This window comes from Haliotis cracherodii, unplaced genomic scaffold (assembly GCF_022045235.1).
Source record: "Haliotis cracherodii isolate W230 unplaced genomic scaffold, xgHalCrac1.p SCAF_1, whole genome shotgun sequence".
Lineage (NCBI taxonomy): Eukaryota > Metazoa > Mollusca > Gastropoda > Lepetellida > Haliotidae > Haliotis > Haliotis cracherodii.
In genome coordinates this window covers 11,560,742-11,588,300 of record NW_027266264.1, presented here as the reverse complement: position 1 = coordinate 11,588,300, position 27,559 = coordinate 11,560,742, and the positions used below count along the sequence as shown (strand labels likewise).

At 38.5% G+C, this 27,559-nt stretch overlaps 1 protein-coding gene across 1 annotated transcript; it reads left to right on the top strand.

The window, feature by feature from the left end:
* The first annotated feature begins 1,050 nt into the window (after nucleotides 1-1,050).
* LOC139472622 (CUB domain-containing protein 2-like) lies at nucleotides 1,051-25,972 on the top strand. The gene is made up of 11 exons (XM_071255093.1): nucleotides 1,051-1,180; nucleotides 16,582-16,663; nucleotides 17,271-17,383; nucleotides 17,572-17,736; nucleotides 18,310-18,394; nucleotides 18,542-18,666; nucleotides 19,086-19,244; nucleotides 20,312-20,402; nucleotides 20,727-20,857; nucleotides 21,394-21,561; nucleotides 21,741-25,972. Exons 1-11 carry the CDS (start codon nucleotides 1,123-1,125, stop codon nucleotides 21,854-21,856), a joined length of 1,293 nt encoding a protein of 430 aa, XP_071111194.1. The 5' UTR covers nucleotides 1,051-1,122; the 3' UTR covers nucleotides 21,857-25,972.
* Nucleotides 25,973-27,559: the final 1,587 nt, after the last annotated feature.

The following is a 27,559-nucleotide window of genomic DNA, read 5'->3' as shown; positions in this document are numbered from 1 at the left end:
TATGTAATTGTTTTTGATCCATAAATTGTTTTCATTCTCGTGCAATTTGTCAGAGTGCATGAAACAAAATGGCGTGCTAAATGGCGGAGTGTTATATCAGCGCTGTGTTGTTGTTCTCAGTCACATAATTACATTATCTGATCATATCACTACATTGTACATGTATTAATTAACAAGGTGTGGATTAATAATCTGTTTATAATAATGAGTTTATTTAGGTCATAATATAACTCCGCACACTTGCATGGGCACGATAATCGCATGTGTAATGTATAAAACTCATATAAATCATATAAATCGCTCCCGGCTTGAGTCTTCTATGTGTGTGAATGCACGACGTGACCCTTTTCCCCACTGTGTGCTGTAAACGCTAGAATTCTTGTTTTGTTGACCTATTTGTCAGTATATATGCTATTATCTCCCTCGTCTACGGACGGCTATAAAATGTACAAGTAACAGGATATCCATAATGTTAAAATAACTTGATATTATCCATGCCACGAGGTGCATTGACATACCAAATATTTAAATTATTCCTGCTTCGGAAACTGTTTCCTCCTTTGAAAAATCGCAAAACCAACGCCTCTTACATAGTGAAAATCTTGCGCCGTATCTTTAGTGAGATATCGTGTTACGGTGTTGCTTTTTTGCGGGGTCTGCTTTTTGTCACTCGCATGTGTTCCGCTTTACTATCCTTGCATAACATGCTCTGATGGCAAGCTGGCATGGGCATTCGTCACCACTCGCCCCTTTCCGTAACCTGAAAGAAGAGGCTTGTTCCGGAATAACACGAGTTGGTCACGAATGCTGGCATGGGAAGAGAGGAAGAGAATGTCGATAGGCACATATGACATTCGGGTGCTTCCGTAATCGGCGGAAATGGCAATGCGTTTTTTTTCGTTTTTCTTACGTTTTTTACGTCACAAAGCTTTTGTTACATAAAGAATGCTTTTATACCTAAAACCATTATTGCGTTTACGTTCGTATAATCCTTTGATCAATCATTTTCCAAGCAGCAGACCACGTGACAAGTATGCAAAAATGTGTTTAATTTTTCACCTGCGCACATAAACAGACACGAGTGGCAGACGGCTAGAAGCGTGGCTAGTCAAAGCTTTGACGATGGCAAGGTTTGTGGATTTAGCGTGTTGTCTGCTTCTCACAACAACCATAGCTAAAGGTATGACCAGTATTATCTATATTGTCCGGTTGTCATATAATTTCATCAACATACATAATAGTAATACACAATGAAACCCGTTAGTCCGGAAACCTCGCATTCCGGACGATTACAGAGCAGATTAACATGCCATAGATTACTTTCAGTCATGATTAGCGACGATTTGTTAATCAACACGATTTTACTAGTCCGGATTCCCAATACTGTCCAGATTCGCGAGGTTTCACTGTAGTTGCTAGGGCCTGTTTTGTTATTTGATATTGAGTTTATATAGAGTGTAAGGTGTTCTAGTGTCAGGAATGCGTCGTCCTGATTCGTCTTGAATGAATACCCAGTAAACAGGCTTGCGTAATGTGACCTTGACAATGAGCAACCATATGTGTCCCGACAGTCTAGACTGTCCAGACACCAACGCTTAATTATACTGTCATTGTTAGACTGTTCTGTATTGTGTCAGAACAGAACACAATGTCAGTGGCAGTTATCTGTGCTGAATCAGACAGACAGACAGACAGGCAGATATTGTTTTTTAGTCTCACCTCGCTGTACACCATTATTACATTATAATGAATATTAAAATACCTAGGCCATTCCTGATGGAATTGTGAGAGACTGTAGTAAAAGATAATATACAACCTATATACGAGTAAAGTAAGACGAGTTCTATGGATGAACAACTTCTTTATAACCCCCCTCTCGCCCAAACCATGATACATTCATAGCCAATGTTGAGAAAGGGCTTCAACAACTAGCCCCAGGGGAAAAAGTTGACTCTTTGAGACATCAGATCGCAAACATTTTAGAAAACAATAAACCACAAAAAGATAACTTAAACATTGCTGAAAGGAAAACTCTTAAAACTTTGAAAGCTGACCCACCCACCACCGTAGCCCCAGCAGATAAAGGCAGAGCAATTGTCATCATGGACACCAGTGACTTCAATGCCATCACCAGCAACAGCACTAATTGTAATAAAGAAGTTGTTCATCCATAGAACTCGTCTTACTTCATCACACCAACTTCTAAATGCCACTCAAAGAAGTTATATACGAGTACTATTATAACATCAGTGATAAAACATGTTTCTCCTTCGTTGTAAAATATAAAAGCAGGTTTAGGCGAGTTGTTTTTTGTAGAATTTCACTGGAAATTAAAAAGCAAAGCTTGTATAATTTTAAACGAACTATTAAAATAGGCATTTTAAGAGATTAAAACGTTAGCCATCCTAAACAGGACAATTCGATAAAACATGGACTTCATCTTCTGTCACACTGTTACGCTGGTCGACAGGAAGGTTTCCAGATCGCCCAGTTTTACGTAGTTTTCCATGCCATGTTTAAAAAAAAAACATTCACCGGTGTTGCTCAATAACCTTTCTGACCAAGAAACCAACTGTCGATCAGCCGATAGTTTCAATTCATCGTTCACAATTGATTTCGGCAAGCACACAAGAATATTACATATTTTACTTATCTGGTGATACAACTACAAAATAATGTTTTGGTGTAGACTTTAAAGACGCGAGAATAACCTAAGTAATAGTAATTTATCGAACCCTTCATGTTAATGTCGCCATATTTCCATTTTACCGTCTTTTCACGATGCCTCTATTCCTGTAACAAGTATTTCTGTCTTGTCTTGGTTTATTTCTAGTCCTAATTTATTTCCAAAGGTCCTCAAGATGTCTATCTTTTGTTGCAGGCATATAACACTATCATGAGAAAAAACGAGGTTATCTTCATAATATAATACAATATCAAGGAACTCTCGACCAATAAATATTGCTCGCAGCTCTTATTCTTGATTCGTAACTTCTAGCGCGACAATAAATAATGAGAACAGATGAATTAAAGGAGACATATTGAATGAAAGCTTCTTAAAACAAGTTAAATGTCCCCCCCCCCCCCCCCCCCCCCCCACTGCGCGCGCTCAAAAAAATCCTAATTTTATTGTTATCTTAAAAGAAACAATCTTATCTCATCACTACCAACCACCAGCGCGTATGAATATCGAAATCCCGCAGTAGGCTAAGCTGTAGCTGTGACGTCACAGCGGGTCCATACGCCATTGTCTTTTGTTTACAGTACATTAAATTACATGAGAATGAAGTGATTGTCCGTTATTCTCGGTGCATTGAAGACGCGAAATGGGTTATTCTGTTGCGTGGGGTGTATCAGTTCATTAAACAAACGTGACACTTAAGTTTTCCAAGCGAAAAGAGAAGGAAAGAGTGGATACAGTGATACAGTCAGCGTGGAGAACAGAAATGGAATTCCACTGGAAATGCTCTTTTGCCCTAGCTAACAGGGAAGCCTTGTTAAAACATTAAATGATAATGTTTCGGAAACAAAATTTCGATAAAACGTCACAAGAAGCATTGTGAACTGAACTATACATTTCACATTGGCCGCTATCAGCGGCAATAGATGTACAGCATTGACACATAAACATACACTTCACTATATACAAATATATAATATATATATACAGATATACCGAGCAGTGGCTTCAGTAAATAAAGATACAGGAAAGTGTTCAGCTACGAGACCTATTGACAGGCTTAAATAGCAAAATTATAATTTTACAAAATTTGAATGATTTTCCAAGTGTTCCTAATATTTTACAATTAAAAAGCAAATTCATTTTGTACATATTTGGTGAAAGGTAAAAATATTTTCTAATTAACTGTTTTCTCTCATTTTGAAATAGTGGACAGATAAATCGATAGTGGAACTCATCACCCAAATGAAATGTTTCATAAAATGAACATTTTTTTCAATTAAAGATACCTAAATAATACTTCATGGTTGAGAACATCTGACACCATAGATGAGAGATATTTCTGGCATCGTCGAAATGTTCGTTTATTAATACGGCCAGTGTTCGAAATCCAATCCGGTTCGTACATAAATCCATTCACAAATCATTCATGCATTACAGTTTGTCCATGTAAAAACCAGTGATGGAGTAAAAGGACAACAGAGCAATGCTATTTTTTCAATGAATATAAATAAAGCGACAAAACCTGTTCCATATCCAATAGAAATCTACACGGCTCATGTTTTGTCCTAAAATAGATTTTCCTTTGAAAATTATGGACACCTCAGAAATGAGGGCTTTTGAAGATATAAATCTACCTAACTTGTCACATACTGTGATACTGTGATAGCATACTAGGGAAAACAGGTTTGCAGCATTACATGTATGTGCAAGATAAACTACATAAGGTGAGTCATGGAGTGTGGCTGACATGAAATAATACACCAGGCAAGGGTAATCGTGTATCAGGCACATTTCTTTTCACTCCAACCAGAAGACTGAGACATATGGACCTTTTCTGACTGGATATTCTGAAGCCCACAAAAAGATCAAGGGAGTCAGATCCAAGGCTGGTGATGATCTGCATTTATTTTGATTTTTTTATACATGACATTGACTGACGGAAGAATCCCTATTGACCACAGTTCACACTGGCCAATAGTCCTTCAAGGACATGAGACTCGCTGTCAGACATTCGAGCATACTGTAACACACCTGGAAAATCCTGCCAGACTAATTACACATTATTGCATTGGTGAGATGTCAAGATAAAGATAATAATCGAAAATTGATCAGTTACACAGTGCTGATGCATTGATCAATATTTGATGTCTATAAAAATATTACATGTGGAAAAATAATAGTTAAAAAATATATAAATTAAATGTTAAAAGGTGTGAACAGCTGTAGATAATTAAACCCTAACAAATTTATCATCAATACACAATATTGGAGGTAATTTCATTGATGGAATAAATGTGAATTTGTTCTAAAATCATGATAAGCCTAATATCTGTAAATATATACTCTCAAACATCATTCTAAAAGCCCAAATTCAATGTAGAAATTAATACTGAAAATAATTATGTAGTCTGGTTCTTTCAAACATGTGGTAATAAAATCCTATTTTTAAATACGTTACGTCAACGGTTAAAAGACAATTTTCTTTTCAGGTTTGGCATAGTGATTTATCTGAAAGCCCCTAAATTGCTTTTCATGCACAGTTTAAAACATCCATTTTATGTGAGAGCTATTTGAGTAGTATTACTGTGAATGAATTCAGAACCACGTTGACTCGTTTTTGGCTTGGTTCGCACAATTTTGAAATTGAACGTGGACGAAAATATAATATACTTCGTGAATTTAGATAAGGTAAAGTTTGTAACTTAAATCATATCGAAAATAAATGTCAATTTGTGTTAATTTGTCCAGTTTATGGCCATCTTAGGCAAAGATACATAGACTCTAAATTGTACATCTTTCCAAACATTCTGAAGTTTAATACACTACTGTCATCGCATGACCCTAGGCCTATTATCAATATGAATACAGCAAAATACTTGTTTTATGCCAATGCTGTAAGAACACAAATACTCCAACATTTATAATATGCAATCATGTTAATACTGCTTTTGTTAAAAATGCAAAGAAATGTATTACATCTTATACTGTTTGCACCTAAATTGTATTTCGTCTGTACTAAAATAAAGTACTGAATAAAGTGAAGTGAAGTGACGCGAGAAACTGCATGGGGCCTACTGATTCATATGGTGGCCGAGAGGGGACATCGCTTTCTCGCTTTATCGCTTTCTCGCTCTATCGCTTTATCGCTTTATCGCGGTTAAGCTGTATCCCCTCTTGACCACTACAGGGGCCGCATGTGATATCTGCTGCAATTGGGAGGTAATATTGAACTTTTCTCACTATTTACTTAAAACGTAATTTAACTGTACAGACGTAGGTGATTTTAAAACAATCCACCGATTTTTGCGTAAAATGTAATTGATTTATTTATGGCCCTATTCAGTTGTATATGACCATCACGCCGAAAGCGCGTGGCAGATCATGGCAATACGCTCTAAATAAATCAGGTTAAAATCTAAATATATACTTTTCAAAAGAAGTTAAGAAGACTATAGTTAATTAGTCATGGCTGATTGTTTTGCAAAAATACAATCTTATAATTGTGGGTGTTCTATAACTTGTTTTCGGTAGTATATGATTTACAGTGTGTCATAATGTTGTCCGTAAATGTTCTTTTTGACATTTGATGTATGTTTAACTTGAATTGATTTCTTGTCTTGTGCAAATCTACAAATATATGTACTTGCATATAGTAATTTGATAAACACCGCTGTGATCCAGTTATATCACGGGTAACACCAGAAATGGGCTTCACACATTGTACCCATGTGGGGAATCGAACTGGGTCTTCGGCGTGACGATCGAACGCTGTAACCACTAGGCTATCCCACTGCCCCCATCGCTGTGGCGTTACCACAGTTGATATGTGTACTTGTGTAAATTACACATATGGAGAGACATAATTAGTGTGGCCACATAGTTAAGGTTGATAACAATATGAAATGCATTACTATGATTATCTATAACATATGTTAAATCAGCTATCATTGTGATATGTTATGTATATCTTAAGTATAGTTTTGTCAAAATTATGTATGTGTGTGTGTGTGTGTGTGTGTGTGTGTGTGTGTGTGTGTGTGTGTGTGTGTGTGTGTGTGTGTGTTTCCGACTCAGTGTCTGTGTAAAAAGGTAGTACATAACAACATAACTCATATCAGAACGCACAATTGTTAACCATACAGTTTAAATGGATACAGAATTGCTACAAGAATATGTATATTCCTGCCTGAGCCTATACTATAATTGGATATCTAGTCTCTCCTTGTGGGAAAGTTAAACTTTATTTTACAAGCACTTTAGCATTAAATTTTCGAAAGTCATTATAAGAAACGAGTTGTTTAAAAAAAATATTTACAACGCATTTCATTTCTATTGTCCAAGGAATGGGGTTACGGGTTAATGACGCTCTCGAAAGTCGTATATGTGACTTATGGTAGAGACATATATCTAATTCATCTGTATTTTGTAAGGGAAACATAACTGTGTACATGTATGCATAATGTACATGCAACTTAATGAACATAATTGTGATCCCGAAATAGGACGAGCACATATTCGGCTTCAATTCCAAATCTAATCACCGAACAAAATAATTCTTTGGAAGCAACAATACAAACTGGCTAATAAAACTGACATATATGATCTCCTTTTTATCAGTTTTAAGTTTGATGGAGGAATGGGGGGCGGAACAAAATGAAAATATGAACAGTGACTATCTGTATTCTTTGAATCTTGCTTATTTATTACACTAAAAGAAAATATGCAAGCTAAACGAGAAAAAAATACGTGTGTATTTTGTAACATATTTATCTACTGCAAGATGTTTAAAAAATATAATCATAAGAGGCAAAATTGCGGTGAGAATTACAGGATCACTAAATATCAGCAAAAACCGTTTTAATGTACGGCATTATGGGAAATATCGCTTTCTCGCTCTATCGCTTTCTCGCTCTATGGCTTTATCGCTTTCTCGCTCTATCGCTTTCTCGCTTTCTCGCTTTATCGCTTTCTCGCTTTCTCGCTCTATCGCTTTCTCGCTCTGTCGCTTTCTCGCTCTATCGCTTTCTCGCTCTATCGCTTTATCGCTTTCTCGCTCTATCGCTTTCTCGCTCTATCGCTTTATCGCTTTATCGCTCTATCGCTTTATCGCTTTATCGCTCTATCGCTCTATCGCTTTCTCGCGGTTTAGCAATATTCCCTCTTGTGGGTTTTAATCATAAAAGAGAGCTGAGATTTTTCCAGTCGCATTTCAAATTATACATATGGACGGAATGTTGAAATTTTCTCACTATCTACTGAAATATAATTTAACAGTACAGACATATGTGCTTTTATAACAATGCACGTATTTCTGCGTAAAAAAGAATTTGATTGATTTATGACCCTATTTAGCTATTGGATCCCCCGCCCCCAGGCCAAGTTATCAAAACAAATAGCAAATAACACCGCTCAATAGCGCTGAGTAGTACGTACTTCCTAAAAAGCAATAGTGTTTTCCTAAAAACAACGCTTATATCAACGTTTATTCTGTTTGCGGAGTAGATGTCATCAAAGTAGAAGTCCTCACCCAAGCAATGGTTAATACTACCGGATGTCCTTTATGTAATTTCTAGTTTTTGGATGACATATTGTTCTCAGTAACCGTAATGTGGAAATAGATATTTGATTGGTTTTATATTCAAGTTGGTAGTTCCGCTATTCAAAGTGTTCAGTGAGGCCGTCTTATCAACAGTCATTTCTGAGACATAAATGCAAAGTATAATTACCTTATTCGAAAGTAATAAGCGCCCCGCTCTAATCAACGCTATTTTTGCTAAAATATTGGCTAGTGAACAATCCCAATTAGCACCCCTTGCGATTGATTAATCTACACCAGACTTATTTATTCGCGTATAATACGCACTCGTGCGTTATATGCCCACTTAATTATGGGCAATTAAATTCGGGAAAAATATATCTGTAGTATATCAACATTTCAGGCTGTCAGCATAAACCACGAAATTTATCTTTCAACTCAACTTTTTTTTTCGCCAAAATATTATTCTTGAGAGCGCCCTGGGCACTTATTACGTCGAATACGGTAATTATGTCTACGCTAATTTTTTTTTCATTTATAATTAACATTAATTTCAAGATTTACAGCACATACTATTCAAAAGAAGTTAAAGAACACCCGATTCCTTCATATGACTATGGTTAGTCATTAGAAGAAGCAATAGGGCGAGAAAGCGATAGAGCGATAAAGCGAGAAAGCGATAAAGCGAGAAAGCGATAAAGCGAGAAAGCGATAGAGCGATAGAGCGATAAAGCGATAAAGCGATAGAGCGATAGAGCGAGAAAGCGATAAAGCGATAAAGCGATAGAGCGAGAAAGCCATAAAGCGAGAAAGCGATGTCCCCTCTCGGCCACCATAGATTCATCATCTGCCGTTTCCGGGTCACGGGAGCATACAAGGTCAAATGGATTTAACAATACGCCAATTGTATAGTCAAAGTCACATTGTTATTTCAGATTAGTGGTTATTACTGATACCATGTAGTGATTGTGTTTATACTGGATGTGACAGACGGAATATTGCAAAAACTACTGTTATTGTTTTGTGACGAAAGATTATCAGCAGACTACCCCAACTATGACATCACGTCCGGTGAACCTTTGCACTCGCTTACCGACGACCCGTGAACATCCGGGTAGAATAAGTCTTCAGCAACCTATGCTTGTCGTAAGAGGCGACAAACGGGATCGGGTGGTCAGGCTCGCTGACGTGGTTGACATCGATCCCAATTGCATAGATTGATACTCATGGTGTTAATCACTGGATTGTCTGGTCAAGACTTGATTATGTAAAGAGCACTGTCATATAGCTGGCATATTGCTGAGTGCGGCGTTAAAAACAAACAAACAAACAAACAAACAAACAAACAAACAAACAAACACTGATTCATTGCCGTCAGATTTTTACCATCTCTATTATCGTTATCTCTCTCTTCATATTAAACGGAAAATGACAAATGAAACAGTCTTCGACTAAAAGGTCCTCGGTTTTCACCAAGGCATACATATGAAGGAAATTAAGATTTTGTTGATATTTAAATAGCAATAAGTTAAGCTGATGTCGGGCGATGCGCGCCATGTTTAATTTTCGTTACGACATTACGACACGAGATTTATATTTTTGTATAGAAAATATTCAATCAAAACACCTGAAACTTGGATCAGTGAATATTTATAAGTCGTTTATTGTATCCAGCAAATTTTATAACATGATACGTTAGATTAACCCTAATATTCTCATTTCTGCAACTGACACGATAATCTCGAAAAATAGGACTTATTCTGTTTAACGTTTGGATAATAAATTTACTGAAATGGTTCATAATGTACCATCGCGCCATTGTTTGCTGATACAAACATGCGAATTTATGGTCGGTGAAATATAAGATATCGGATATATGATTAATATAGAAATCAGTTTGCGCAAATCTAACAATTTATACAGGCTCCTAAAATACTATGAAACGCATTCTACATTCAATCAAGTAATTCAGGTGAGTTCAAGAAAATTTACAAATTGCATGTTCGTTTTGGTCTTAACCTCAGTATGTTTTAAAATGTCCCAACATTTTTATATAATAATGTGTTCCTTTCTATAAGGCATCAATATATTGGTTCATTCGTCCCATGTTTGATGAAACCTCGACTGTTTAAAGGCACCCGTGCGCCTTATGCTACATAGGAAGGTTAAGAACTGTGAAAACAATTCAGCAGGCTAAAGCTTTAAAACGTTAAAACAATGGTCTAATGAAACATTGCACATAGAAACGCTCGAAAATCTTGTATAAACCGTATGTGTTAGCTGGGGTGTACCTTGCATATGCATGAGGCATCTGCCTGGATGGAGATCTAGAGTTAGAATAACTGAAGGAACTTGCGTTCTAAAAAAAAAATAGCATTCACTTATTCATTGCATTTAATAATCCATGACCTACTAGCATCGTACACAATTACAAAGGACCATGAAACTTGAGATTACATGCTCAGGCAAAATGTTTGGCACAGTTTTGGGGTACATAAATTCACATGATTAGTTCATGTTCTTGCATTCTTGTAATGTGTTCATTTCTGCAGGTAAAGACTCTCTGACTTTCTTCAACACACATCCAGGATGTATTTATCTACTTTTTAAGGAAGTCTTTGGTAAATAATAAAACACACCAAGCACAGCGATTTGTTATTAATTAATAGACATACATTTGGCTGATGCGTGAACAGCCATCCAAACCGCACGGGTCAATTAAAGTCCGTTTTCTGACAAAATGTACATCTAAATAACGCATGATATTCTTATGGAATACGACTCGATATTGTTATAAGGTTAAAAATACATCTAAAAAATATTAGAAAATGGTAACAAATAAAACCGTTATAGCTGCAATGAGGAGTTGCGTTAGATATAGTTTGTGACAGAGAACTTTTAGTTCGAAAGAAATCAATAGATAAAAGACATTTCACATTTATCACAAGGTATTCTGGACATTTCATTATTATCATTGTATTGGTTCCAGGTTATCGTCCATTAGTTAATGAAACAAGCAGAGAGATTTAAGGTATATTTCATTTGGAGCTTCCGGAGCGAGTCACAAAATCAATAGAGAGATGAGAAATCTGGCATGTAGGTTTCTGTATTTTTCCGATTACGACACACACGAATTCGTGGTCAGATCTAACGTTTAACGAATCAAAATGAGGTATTGTGACATGTGACAAAGACAGGCAAGGCCCGAACACTATAAAATGATACCTTCAACAATACGAGAGGAGAGCGCGGTTTGCAATCGATCGAGTCGAATCCCGATCGCTCTAAGTTTTGCCAAGTTAGTGACGAGTCTGGACGGTCTGATCCTGTCCTGTTTTGATAGGTGGGCTGAGAGTAAGTAAAACTATGTGAGTATAAAGCTGGTGGTGCGTTTCTTTATTACGCGAGTATGAATGCTGATAGAGACAACTTGGAGTAAGTGTCGTTAGACCAATCACTCCTTGACGGAGCCGAGCCGCCGCTGACAAGGCGAGGGGCAAAGTCATGGCGTAATTGACCATGATGACCAGGAACGGCAATACATTTAGTAACTGTAGTAGGGCCGCACTGGACGCCCGAAAGCAGTTACGACAATATTATGTTAAGGATTGGATATAGACCAAGACGCGACATCGAGGCAAGTAGGATGTCGATATTACATGCACTCGAAAACGTTTCTGTCGGTAATATCAAGTTACAGTAAACTACGGTTATAACAAACTCAAAGGGACCGCTAATTCTAGTTCGTAATAACTGTAGTTCGTTATAAGCATATATACAGCATACACTCTTCAAAAAGAAGAAGAAACGCATAGGTAGTATGTAGTTCACTGAACCTGACTTCACAAAAAATCCGGTATATAAATTGGATATATGTTATTGGGGAATGTTGGTGGCCATTGTCGATTTGCAATGTCTTAAACGGCATTGTTTTCACGCATAGGTAGTATGTAGTTCACTGAACCTGACTTCACAAAAAATCCGGTATATAAATTGGATATATGTTATTGGGGAATGTTGGTGGCCATTGTCGATTTGCAATGTCTTAAACGGCATTGTTTTCACACTTTTATAAAAAAGTCATGGAGGAAAACAGTAAAGCAAAATATACGTGCAAGTAATGACATTCGTAACTCGTGGTAGTGGCTATAAAAAGGCAGGCATAAACCAATAATTTGTCATTCAATTGTCAATATTTATCAAGCTCGAAAATGCCGAGACTCAGCGCTGCCGATCGGAACATCGCCATAGGACCTATCCAAAGAGGGGAGTCTCGTCTTCTGTTGCACGCCACTTCCACGTCCACCACATCACCATTTGCCGCCTTTGGGGCCGATACACACAGTTCAATTCCACTGCAGACCGTCCGAGAACCGGCCGACCAAGAGTTACCACCCCTGCACAGGATCGTTACATTCGACTGTTCACCTACGTGATCGCAATGCCACAGCTACGGAGACAACAGGACGCATCACTGGTTTGAGGAGGATATCGGACCAAACTGTCGGGAACCATCTTCGCGAGGCTGGAATCCGACCCAGAAGACCAATTATCGTCACTGTTTTGTAACAGATCCATCGACCGCGACGCTTGCGTTGGTGCAATACCTTACAGTCTTGGAATTTGAGAAACTGGAGACGAGTAAGGTTTAGCGATGAATCACGAATTTCTTCTTCAATGGCGAGATGGAAGGAAGTTTTACCCCACATTGTGTAGGTGAATTCAACAATTTCGGTGGCGGTATAGTGTCATGTTGTGTGTATGTGTGTGTGTGTGTGTGTGTGTGTGTGTGTGTGTGTGTGTGTGTGTGTGTGTGTGTGTGTGTGTGTGAGGGGGAGGTGTGTGTGTGTGTGTGTGTGTGTGTGTGTGTGTGTGTGTGTGCATATCCTACACCAGGAGATCTGGTTGTGGTTCAGGGAAATTTGACAGCCAGCAAATCGCTACATGAATCAAATTCTTCAACCTCACCTTCTTCAAATCACTGACCGCCAGAGGGAACTGTTTCAACAGGACAACGCTCCACCGGCACACAGCTCGTGTCACGGTGAATACCTGCATAATGCCAACATCAACGTCTTGCCCTGGCCGTCGAGATCTCCAGATCTCAACCCAATCGAACACCTCTGGAATGAACTCGATCGACGTGTACGTCAAAGTCAGAACACACCGCAGACACACAACTGGGCAACGTGTTACAAGCAGAATGGCGCAGAATTCGTACACTTATCCAGTCAGTGCCGAGGAGATGCAGAGCCGTGATTGCTGCCCGGGGCGGTCACGCAAGATACTGAGTTCAGCGCAACCTTGTGGCCTTAGGTGACATGACAGTGAACAGTTTTCAATGCCACTGTACAACGACAACATGTTACTATCGAGCTCCAACATTTTATTTTTATATCTATGATATTAAATTAAATATATCTACTTCATTAGGTACAATAAATTTACTAAAAATCTACATGTGCGGTTTTTTTAAGAGTGTATATACAGCACATGACCGGGATTAAAAGATAAGTTCGTTATATCGATCGGTAAGTTCGTTTTAAGCGTGTTCGTTATACACGTAGTTTACTGTATATCCGTAGAGGTCATTTTCGAATTATCGAGTTGATGGAGGTTGAGGTTGGGAGATTTCGTTGTACCATTACCTCATGCTGAAATACCTTAAGACCGTTCTGTGAACAAAAGTAAAAAAACAACATATGTCCCAGACAAAAACCCATTGAAAATGTTCCTTCAAGTATGGTACGCTAAGCTATTCTTGACATTTTATATATTTGTGGGAAGATGCCCTTGGCCGTCACCTTCCTTGACAAGTTGTATCATGGTTTCATAATTGTGTGGGTTCGATTCCTATATTCCGATTTATAGGATCCAGGCGGTAACCACATGATGCAGTTTCATCCACTTCTCCATTTATAGTTTGGTCAGCAATAGGTGTGTCAGCACCATACCCGTTTGTTTCCCTTAAGAGGTATAAGACGGGCATTAGTTTGGGCTGTCACTAACTCTCCTTGACCAGGGTTTTGAGACATTGCACAAGTTGAGGTTTATAACTGATGTCTGTTAGAACGCCTTCAACTCATTGTTTGTTACCACTGGGTGCTTTGATACCCGCCAGGAAATATAAGACGTCAACGTCAGTGTATAATCAGTCTCGATTATCCGACGAAACTGAAATATATTTGTTTTGCAACACATAGGAATGCAGTTTTGAAGGTCTCGGCTCAAACATTCTTTTTGTACTTTTTGAATAAATGATAAATGCTAACAAACGTTTCCCCCGTTTGATAACCAATAACGTTTTTTAATGATTACTCAACGAAAATGTGATTTAAATAAGATCAATTTATTTATCTTAGTGAATATTTATAATTTTGAGCAGAGGTAATGATACAAATATCGCTTTACTTTACTGGTCCATCAGTTGATTGTCTGGTTTGTTTACAGGCCGCCGTCGCATGGCAGGAGTAGTGCTGTGCCATATCAGGCCATAAATACTTTAATCCAACTATGGAAATTGTACGAAAGGCGGGTGCTACTGGTAGGGCACTACATCACTGATTTTTAGTGACCCATTCATATAATTTTCTGCGCAATGTTGCTTTTTACGCCCTTTGGAATCTGTTTCAGCGCATATTTGCCACGATTATTATATGGCGTTGACGTTTTATATTTATCAAAGTAATATACTGAACCGCAATAGAAACGTCACCATGGATAGATATATTTGTCTAACATACTTTGAGACATATTAAAAAGATGAAACTTGGCAAAACTGATCATCAAGGTTGAAATTAAAGTGTCAAATGTTCTTAAAGTGACACACAACTCTAGTCTCTGAGAAAAGGCATCACAAGTCAGTATCCTGTGTGTCCGCCATGTGCATTAATGACTGCCGTGCAACGTAGATACATGGAATAGATGAGGCGGTTGATGAAGGCCATAGGCACTTGAGCCAACACCCTGAGGAATGCTTGACGTAGTTCCGCTGCAGTTGTCGGCCTTGATCGGACGTCACTCAGCCGTCTTTGAATCTCGTCCCACGGGAACTCAATGGGAATTAAATCGTGACTTAGGGTTCTGCCACTGCATGGTTCTGATGCCATTCTGCTGGAGGAAGTCTCTTGCTGCTCTCGCAATGTTGGCACGGGTGTGATTATGCTGAAACTCCTGGTTGCGGCGACGTGCCAAATAAGGTCTTGATCAATGTACCGAGCTGTTGTGACACCATTGCCTCTCCCTGGACCGATGTTCTGGAAGACCAATCGTCAATCGTCGACGAACGGTGTCCGCACTGAGGTGTCGCTGGTGTGTCCCCATGGTCTGTCGAGCGGTTTCCGAAGCAGTAACAAGGCGATCTTGAAGGTGGACTTGAAATGTATACTTGCCGGGAGGTTTGTCCAGCTTGCAATCGTCCAAGGGCTTGGTGTCGCTGATTTCTTGTCAATCTTGGCATGTGGTAGCAATTCAATAACGATTGAATGTTATCCGATCTGGGTGGATTTTTATAGGTCAAGAAATGGGGGAACGAATGTGCATTTCAATTTGCACGGAACTCACGTGCATCGGGTTACCATAGCCGTTGCCGTGATGCGTTATTGTCATCTGCTTTGTTTTTTTATCATCAAATTTCATTTTTGCCGGACAAGGTAATGTTAGATTTAGAAACTTTGACAAAAAGTACCCAGATATTTAAATGACAACTTTTCATGCAATGTTACTTGGGGTGACATTTCTTTTGCGGTTCAGTATTGTTTCAAGGACTATGTATAAAAACCTTCTTGGATCAGAGAATATGTATAAAATATACCTGAAAATGTTTTATGTCTTTAAGGTGATTTATTACTACACCTGAGATAAAAAAAATAATTGTAACAATTATATCTAGAGAGGGTACTGTTTTAATTTTGTCTGTCTCACATACTGAATGTGTCCTGGCACGCTCATTCAAAGAGGTAAGCTTGGCGATTGGGCTTTGCAAATCATAGTGCTAAACTGTGTTGAGGAAGTCCTCGGTCATGATAACTGGATCGTATAGCCATGCTGGATATGTCGACTATACGACCCAGTTTTTAAACCCGAGGACTTTATAAACACAAATCCCAGACGTCCCTTTCATGCCTTCTTTGTTTTAAGAACATGTACACATAACCATTCGACAAACCCCGATTTAATGAACTTCATCAGTTAAATTAGACATTTAGATGTTTTTAATTCGTCTATCAGGCCCTGACATTTATTACTGTTCATATAATATTACATCAAAACTATTGTTGTGTATAGCTAGGTTACTGAAAAGATCTACATGCATCATGTATCAGTATTCAACAGTGCCTAATCTTGCTTGATCTATCTGCAGCTCAGCTATGCGGGGGAACACTCTCTGCCACCTCTACAACGCAGAATGCTACATCACCAGGATACCCTGACAACTACCCCAAGTAGGTAACCATGCATGAATCAGTGCACTATGTTTATGTTCTGCAGTAAACGGGTTATCAACCTTGTTGAATGGTGGCAATATGCTACATGTGCTACTGTTTGTTGGTCCGCCGTGATTCCCCCTCAGACGTACGGTTCCTGTAGTTGGGCATGGTGGACAATCAATGACAGTCAGAGACCATATAGTTCAGAGAGGCACCAATCCCCATTTCCAAATTATTGGATGACCGTGACAGCTTCGCGGAATGTGAATGTTGTGTGTCAATCTTGTACATATGCATGTAACATTCACCTTGTTCTGTCTCCATCCAAGTCAGTCATATGATGAAGTTGAGCTATGCCTCCAGCCAAACACCATATACTTCCGAGAGTTCCCCTTTCGCACCCACCAAAACCTATTGTGTGGCAATACAGTGAGTGTGCTTTCTGTTTGTGGGTCTGGAAGAATTCACTTTGCTCTGCATCCATGCAAGACTATATTCAAATCTCACAAGACAGTCGCATGATTAAGTTGAGCTATGTTCAAGATCATCTAGTTGACAAAGTCCCCCATCCCCACCACCTCCTAAATATATTTACAGTGGTGATTGGTTGACCGTGTTTCAGCTCCGTGGAATGTGTCTGGACAATTTCGACCGTCAGCCCAGAAAACAAAGTCAGAGTAACGTTTCCGGAAGCAGTGCTCCTTGATGGTTTGGATGTGGTGAGAGTGTATGATGGTATGTATCTTTATACTTCGTAGATGTGTGAATGTTTATATGCACGATAACTGTGTCATCCCTTCGCAGGGTATTGACTGTAAGCTATTCCTATTATACATTAATTTTCTGCGACGACCTCAGTTACCATGGTGACGATTCTGACAAACATCCAATGCTTCGTGGTGACTGTATTATTATCATGACAGGTGACGCTACATCCGGCTACTTACTGGGGCAAGTGTCTGGAAACAATGGAAATCCCACCTTCACTGGTCAAGAGGCGTCTCTTACCTTGATATTTACAGCTACCGACAATGGACAGAGGCCTGGTACTAAAGTAGGATTTGTGTTTGGATACGTGGAAACACAGGGTAAATCATCAAATGCATTTTTGGATAGTACGAAAGGAGGATTAAGATAAATTAATTAAGTTGCTTAGAAGAATTGAAATGTATATGATGTTAAGTTACTATATCACAAGGTAATGTCTTTGATGGTACTCTATACTAATATATGATTTCCTCTTCAGCAACCCATGCTTGCCATGAAAGGCGATTTTGCTTGTCGTAAGAGGCGACTAACGGGATCGGGTGGTCAGGCTCGCTGACTTGGTTGATGCATGTCATCAATCCCAATTGCGAGGATCGATGCTCATGATATCAGTCACTGGATTGTCTGGTCCAGACTCGATTATTTACAGACCGCCGTCATATATTGCTGAGTGCGGCGTTAAACAACCAACCAACAAATACATGATTTCACTGCTATTAATTAATTTGTTATTTAAAAAAAAACTAACACCGAAATCCATTTACTCAATTACTAATGCATCCAACAGCTGGATAATCAATTTGTTTTATTATACATGTCGGTGTCACTTATACCAAACCGGTGATAATGTAAAAGGTGAAGTATAATATTGAGGAACTATGGCTTAATTTCAGTCACTGGACCCTTGCGTCGATCAGTTGAAGCAAAGCGTAATCAATCCGTCTTGGTGTCACCCAGATTCCCAGGGGGAAATGTAAAGTAAGGAAACGTTACACTTGTAGGTCAAACATACCAAGGATATGTTTAATTTTATGAAATCTTATTTCCATGGACATGCTTATAAAAGTATTGGGTATGAGTTGTGTTAAATTCATACAATGTCAATATGGCGGCCATTTTCTTCAGAGACATGGATGCCATCTGGACAGTCCGTCCCACAATATCCACCTACGAAGTGCTGTTATCATTCGTTGAGGTTGATCTTGGAGACGTCGGGGGCTGTAACAACAACTACATTACAGTGTATCAAGGTAGGTGTGACACTGACAAAACGGATGACTAAATCTGCAGGAAGACAAAACGCACGAAAGCGTTCACATGTGCTGTATTGATTTTTAATTGAGGAAGAAAGATGCAATTATTTTAAATCTGAACAATTTGGAAACAGCTTATTAGTGTTGAAACCCCCGTCACACTGGTCAAATGATTTGTACAAACCGGGAGCGAGAAACTAATCCAGGATCTTTAATGGATGAACACTTCACACTATTTTCCCAAACATTTCGAAACTCCAATCAGATTAAACAGAATAGACAGATACCATACCACCCGATCCCGTTTGTCCCATTTTACGGTACAACCCAGAGTTAATTGAGAGCATATGCATAAAGTTGTGTCTTGTATTTTCAGTTGGGGAAATATGTATAACAATTATTTATTTATATCACAGGCAATACATCATCTGGTGTGTTTTCAAAGATATGTGGCAACGAAACAGGTGTATTCCTCAGCCGAAACAGCCAGCTCTCTGTGGTCTTCAGGACAGACAGCAATCTGGCTAAACGAGGCTTTAAAGCTGAATATGAAATGTATGGATTTGGAAGCTTCCGTGAGTGGGAAACATCTGGTGAAAGTTATCATCGAAAGATGGTTAATCGTTATAATCAAGGAAGGCATGCTCAGTAGCAAGCGTTAAGGGATAGAACACACAAGTGTTTATTTTGGCGCCATAGAGGTTTGGTAATCCGGGATCTATTTAGAAAAGTGAATGATCAAACGTTCCAAGAGCAGTAAATTCCAAGTACGGCTCCGTAAATCGTACGTCAACTCTCGGTATCCAATTAAAAACTATTGCCAATCAGATCTGTAATATCAGATACGAAACCTGCATTCAGATCTTAAATGTGACAGGTATGAGGCACATTTGCTTCCTACAAAACACGTTTGAGATCAAAACATTGGGCCTCGTTCTTCTTTACATCTACGAGGTTATGACCTGTTGTCCATGTAGTAAATATTATTCTTGACACGGCCCTCAGATAGTGATATTAGTCGATATTGCTAATGAAAAACGCAGCCCACTTAGCTTCATATCTCGGTGTTAAGTCTAATAAATAACCCAAGGACACTCTGCAACCATGATAACAATGAGAACACTTATGACATGGTAATGTTATCCTTGAATGAGTGAAGTGTACATGCCTGTCTGAATCTCCATCACGCATTACACGATAAACAAAAGTCCTGTAGGGGTACGGATCTCAATGTTGTGTTCCTAAGTTTTGCCAGACTCCAGTTGCAATGGGTTCGAATCTCAGAACCGCCACGTCTACGATCCACCACGACTTTGTATCCACCATATACTGGTGCTCGATGGTCGTGATATTACTGAACTACTGACAAACACAGACCAGTTTCTCACTCTGAGGCATATATGTAACAGTTCCAACTGGACATTGTTAATGCTTTACTCATATGTTCCAAACATAGACTGGAGTCGTCAAAAATGTTCAATTGTATCAAAACCTCAAATTCTAATGTTCAAAATTCTTAGGTTTAATGACATACAGATTGTGTTTTTTTATTAACTCTAGCATGATTAGTCCTTGAACAACATAATTTATTCCAATACATGATTTCCCCCTCTCATCCATGCAATATTTGTGTTATTTTCAGCCGGTTGTTTTGGTTTCCCGGAAGAAGTGCGTGTTTATACCAACACTAAGAAGGATCTTGAATCGCCATTGTATCCCAACAAATACCCAAAGTAAGCAATCTAGGTTTATATGGTCGATTGTTTAATCCGCTGGTTTTGTTCGTGCGCGACTTATTTTGCGAAGTGGATATACCAAAGCACATCATGCCCTCACATACACATGAAACACAACTCAACATTGGTTCAAACGTTAACTTCCTGTACATGGACTATGACCAGACAATTTCATTTTCTTGATTTGCGGAATTTCTTGGTCGACAAGCTTAGTCGCAGTAGGTAAACTTGTAAAAGTAAAAATATTGTTGTGAACATACAATTGAAGTACATATTTATATCGCTTGCTATACACCTATAGTGGTGTGTTCTCTCCGTCAGCATGATGAACTGTACCTTTCTGATGAAACCTGTCTTGAACGACATCAACGTCCAACTGGAGGTGACAGACATGAACATGCCCCACCCCGAGGACACGGGCTGCACCAGAGACTACGTAGAGTTCTTTGATGGTGAAAACATGATCTTACACTCGATGCATTACGTTAACGGGGATTGTTTCGCATACTGTGAATCACTAGTCTGGTTTGCATGGCGAAGATTACTTACAGCGCATATTATTTCATAGGATTTCCCTACTTTGCTGGATAAGATTTGTATGTATTGACAACGTAACCACAACCAGGCACTAATTTCACTATGTGAAAGGCATTTAGAAGTGATTCATAAGGAAGAGAATTTATGGATGTCAACTTCATTATTATGAGGAACACAAGTTGAACGTTTCGGAGTATATACTTACTGCTTCATCAGGTGAATGAAAGCCCTAATTTGTCATACTGCTCCAAATGCTGAAACATAAATGATGCAGATGTGTGCTAGTATTTCAGTACACAATATATAATATATGGCGGAATGCATTTTGTAGCTTAAGTGTGTGCAATAATGTGTCTTTGAAAACGATGAAAATGATTAAAAATCCTTTTGAGATCAACTTTATGGCGTTAGCATGTCTTCAGTAACAAATACAAATGTCACTATGATTCAGGTCCGAGTTCTGCTTCGCCAAGACTGGGTCGAGCCTGTGGCCAAACAAAGTTAACAGTTACGTCGAAACATGCTGGCCAAGACGTGCTGGTCATGTTTATCTCTGACTCGAATGAAGGGGGCAAAGGATATATGTTGAAATACACAGCTGTCAAACTAACTGGTCAAGGTATGTGTACCCATTACTGGTATTTCTCAGATGTGTTATGACTTATGTTATTCCTCAGACTGAACATATGATAGAAATTATAGTACCATACCGTGGCCCTAGGATTTATATGCATGTGAAATCATCTAATATATGATAACTTCTCTACTATCTAAAACATTGGCATTGCGCATTTCCAGATACTGAATCTTCAACTCCAGTTGGCCTCATAGTTGGTATCGTCGTTGGCTGCCTTGCGTTGATCCTACTGGTTGTCATTGTTGTCATCATAAGGAAAAGGGCAATGAGGAAGTGATCACTGGAGCAACGTGAAATACACCACCAGACCCAAAAATGAAGGCTATTTGGAGTATTCTTGGTTTGTTAAGCGTAACTTTAATCAAACAATATGGATGATCTGATATCGTTCAATAACCATCAAATAGCCAATTCCCTTACACTAATTTACCCACCTGAACTAGAAACAAAGGAAACCGGTGCAACCACCTCACCTGTTTCATATTTAGATCTATGCATAAACATTCAGAGTGACAAAACACTCTCCACACCACTGTATGACAAGACGGATGACTTCAATTTTCAAATAGTCAACTTGACTTTTACGTCTACATTTCACAACGTTTGAGTGAGTGAGTGAGTATGGTTTTACGCCGCTTTTAGCTATATTCCAGCAATATCACGGCGGGGGACACCAGAAATGGGCTTCACACAATGTAAGGCTATTTGGAACTATTCCATTCTCCAAAGTCAAATAACCTATGATATTAATGCTGACGGGTTGGTAAGACAACACTTACAGAACATGGGAAATCACCAATTACCGATATTGGCCACGCGTGTTCGTTGAACAGTGGGATGATAATAACATCTAGTGACAACGTGGGTTAGAGATAATGGAGCCACATACTAAAAAATACTAAATAACAAATTGAATTTAATCAAATGGAATTTAGGTTGAGGAAAATGATGCATGGGTCTTTATTGTTTGTTTGTTGTTGAACGCCGCAGCAATATTCGAGCTATATCACGGCGGTCTGTAAGCAATCGAGTCTGGACCAGACAAACCAGTGGTTGGCATCATGAGAATCGATCCACGCAATAGGGATACGATGACATGCATCAACCAAGTCAGCGAGCCTGACCACCCGATCCCGTTAATCGCCTTTCACGACAAGCATGAATTGCTGAAGACCTAATCTACCCCAGATCTTCACGGGTCTCATCTTGATTTCAGGTTTTTATTGAGTCACTTTAAGATATAAACATGATGTAGCTTAAGATTATGCATCATGTCCAGGTGGGTATGTGAGTATGGTCTTACGCCTCTTTTAACAATATTCCAGCAATATCACTCGGGGACACCAGAAATGAGCAGGTTTACTTTGGGAAAGTAGTGGAGCCAAACATATCTCCAACATGATCCTTTAACAGTATCCTTTGTATCGTTGCATAAACATGGGCTTCAGATATCAAGAATAATCTGAATATATTATGTTCGTTTTGTTTGAAGGTTTTTTTTTAAATCCAAGGCGTTGGTGAGACTGAATGGTTCTTAAATGAATTTTTCCGCCGTGTTAAATATTGTCAAACACAAACATGTCATTCTGAGGTGTCGAGTTACTCAAAACTAGAATTGAATTCAGTGTTAAAGAGCTCGTTTACATAAGAGCCATGCCTGTCGAGTATTATCATATGGAAAGAGACGTATATGCTTACTTTTATTAACCATTGGTTAATTGGACATTATGCATGAAATAGGGAGGGTAACTGATGTCGATAAGACATCATGTAACTTACATGTAATCATTTTAAACATGAAATTCATTTTGTATTGACATGTGACCGGCCGAGATAAGGGACCTTATGGGTGAAAAATCACATTTTGACTTTTCATTATATTTTAAAACTACAGTATCTTCGCAACATAAAAATACAATTCACAAGCATCAATTCATATTTATTACAGAGATACATGATATCAAACATTTTTACTCATTTTCGGAAGTATAACTGTTTTTAGACATAATATCATGTCAGGCGAAAGATTTTAAAATAATGTTTTTATTACATTACGAAAAGACGAGAGAAGAATAAGATATTTTTGTACACTCGGCAAACATGGCGATCTTCCCTGAAAATGCCACAAGTTCAGTTGATAAACATTCGGTTTGTGAACTTGGCTGTAGAGCGTATAACCTTATTACTGAATTTGATCATCTACAAAACAGGGATAACCGACTTGGAGAACAGATAGAACAAGTATATTGAACTGCAAGGGGACTTTATTTCAGATATTCTGTGGAATGATGCATATCCTTACCTTAATCCAACCTTACCTTAATCAAATATGCAAATAGAACAGCTTATTAGTGCTGAGTAGAGCACTGATTGGTACACGAAGAAGGTGTCAACAAACTTGAAGGCAGATTACAAGATCAGAGGAGTGTGATGAAGCCTATCGGAACGCTGTGGGTCATCTCGGCTGCGTGGGTGGCGTCTGTCTGGAGTGGTCAATGATGCCTAGTTTGACACGAGTTTGACCCCAGCAATGATAACTCACCAGATGCATTTTGGAGACATAAATGCGAAGTTTCATTCATGTGACATGGTGATGTCACTCGCATTTTTCGAATTTAATTCATGCTCGCGTTAATTTTAAGATTTACAGTATGTATGCTAGACTCAGGACGTTTTTATACCTCTCGCAGTTAACCTAATAAATAGCGTATGGAAGGGAACTTGAATTCATCAACACAAAAAGGTGCAATATGATTAAGAGTTTAGCTATACTAAATTATTAAGGCGGTCGTTTGCTAAATGGATTACGATTGTGTTACGCAGACTAACATAGGGCTGAACTGAACTTTAACATTAAACCAAGACGACAAGCTGTGGCATAAGAGGCACACTATTTCCAATGTAATTGTTACATATATTATGTATAATGTATGCATGTACATAGCTGCTCTTGGTGGTGGCGTATATTAACACACATAAAAAACATACCGAACATAGGGCATGCGTGGTTTCTATACATGTAATTCATTTTCAAAATGTAGCCATAATTTTTAAATAATTTTCTGTATGTTCTGTATTTGGGGACAGTAAAAAGATAATTTATTTTGTATACATTTGGCTCAACATGAACATATTTACAAACAAAACATTTCTTGAACAATAAAATTTAAGAAACAAAAAACAAACATAAAATAGATGGTGAAATTCGTTTCCGACGTCATTGAGATTGCATGAGTTACATTTCCTATATTTTCCATCTTCCGGCCTCAACCGGCAGATGGTGATTTGACGGCCTGAATTTTAGTAAACTTCGCCAGTTATTTTTTTGCAAATAAAATAATGCTTTTGAAATTTTAAATCTAGAGACGTCAAAATACCATGTATTACTCATTATGAAGAATCATATGTTTGTTACTTTGAATGTTCTGTGGTGTATATCAACCCTAGTTGGTATAAAAATACCTTTTATACGTTTTATACCTTTCATTACATCTTTCCAATATACTGTCATACACTACAAGAGATAGTGTTGAAACGTTTCCATTTAAGACTTTACCCCCAGCACAAAATATCTGCTTTAAGCTCTCCATAAATCATACAATTTGGAGTACTTTTCGGAGTGAACATTCATATTTAAAGAATAGAAAATGTATATTTTCAACACACAATGTTTTCAAAACCCATACTTCGCAATCATAAAGAAGAATGGGAGTACCTAAATTGTTGTAAAAGACTTAAAATACAACCAACAGACAGATTTTGATTTTCACCTTGTCTTAAAACGAAAAACATGGCTCAGGTTGCCTTTTCATCTGAATGTGCTTTGTCTTAGTTGGTTTGTTTTCAGAAAGGTGACGTCAAGGTATTGGTTAGAATCAACATCATGCGCTATGCATGACGGGCTGGGTGTTGAACTGCCCTGACACTCTGTTAACCGTGTTAGCAGAGGCAAAGCTGTGTAATGTTTTCAAAAATAAAATATTTACAAATAAGTATTTATATATCTCAGTGAGCATTCACTCGAATGTAATGTGCCTCATTATGAATGGATATGTTTTTGTAATGTACTTTCATTATTTATATCATTATCAATGCTTGGTCAGTAAACACTATATACATGTATACATTTAGGCCGTGTGTTGTAAAGATCTTCAGTGATCCTTTCATAGACTTTTCGCCGTTTTGTTAACTTTTGGGCGCAATCGAATAATATCTCTTTCGAGGGAAAAAAGTTTTTTACATTGTACTACTGCCGCAAGCGGGCATATCCCACATCAAAAGTATTATATTATCCATGATGTATGCCCAGGGGCATTTAGTAATCTGGCACATTATAAATGGACGTATTATTATATTGCATTTTCTTTAATTTTATCATATCAATGTTTGGTAAGTAAACACTATATATGTATACATATGTGTCTTATGTTGTTGTGCGATGTACTAGGGCAGCAAAGTCCAAAGTATTTTATTATCACTGATCACTTAAAATGGCCTTATACTTTACATCGAGTCGTGTGAGCATATTTGTTCTCTCTCTCTCTCTCTCTCTCTCTCTCTCTCTCTCTCTCTCTCTCTCTCTCTCTCTCTCTCTCTCTCTCTCTCTCACACACACACACACACACATAGGCGACTAACTGGATCGGGTAGTCAGGCTCGCTGACTTGGTTGATGCACGTCATCGTATCCCAATTGCATGGATCGATGCTCATGATGTCTATCACTGGATTGTCTTGTCCAGACTCGATTACTTACAGACCGCCGTCAATAGAGCTGGAATATTGCACAGAGTGGCGTTAAACAACATGAAACAAACAAACAAACAAACAAACAAACATAAGCGACTAACGGGACCGAATGTGATCATGATGACGATGTACACAATAATAACTATGAATGACAACTATACATGCACACTGATTTTGTCAAACATCAATTAGCAATACCATGACATGTGTAAGTATTAACTGTTATTAAAAAACAGTTTGTCGTGTCCCATAAGGAAAAACATATCTTCTTTCCATAAATTCTTCACTCACTTTATTTGTTGAAAACTGTGATGTGAAAGGTGAGCAAGGCGGCTGCTCAAAACACATTTACATCACACGACTGTGTTAATGATGTAGTAGTAACCTTGTATCTTGTGTATTTGTGTACTGCACCACCACGTCATACCAAAATACGATAAGGAAGGTGGTACTTGTTGTTACCCTGTCTGGCGCCCGACATTAATGGGCCAAAACAAGGACTGGTCGGCTCGGGGTCAGTATGCTGTGTCTGAGTGGGGTATTAATGTTAAACTGCGGCATGGTATCTCAGTGAGCTAGCACTATAAATCGGCCTCAGTCCGGACTAATACAAGCAGCAACTCACGTATATATAAGTATATATAGGTACAATAATCTTGGACGCAACGTTAAACCCAATTTCACCTCATCTATTTGTGTACTGCGGTGTACCTGAACTGCACCCCCCCTCCCCTTCCCCCATCACTCCTGCGCCCCACTGACGTCCACGGCAACGTCGGCATGACAGTCTTAATTAGGACGTCGTAATGTAGCCTACGTGAGTGGATCCGGCCTCAGACCAGTGTTTGGCGTTTATCTATGTGTTTCGTGTACCACCTGTCGCATGTCATGGAGTCCCTGACCTAGACGGAGGTGTTTCCTGAAACTGTCTAATGGCTAATCTGATGTATGACTCAGATACTTGTACGGCTTGCGATGCAATGTTTTGTAAAAGTAAAGCATGCGATGTGTCCATAACACATTAACACGAACACTGTTTTAATTTACGTTAACCATCGAACATATACACGTCCAACAGAGAAAATGTTTCATATATCACAAAATTCCATATATCTTTTAGAATATCTACATGACATTGATTTCAGTTTGGAAAATGTCTGTGTTACCACCGATAGTACTTACTGGTTGGTTTGCTGTTTAACGCCGCACTCAGCAATGTTCCAGCCATATGA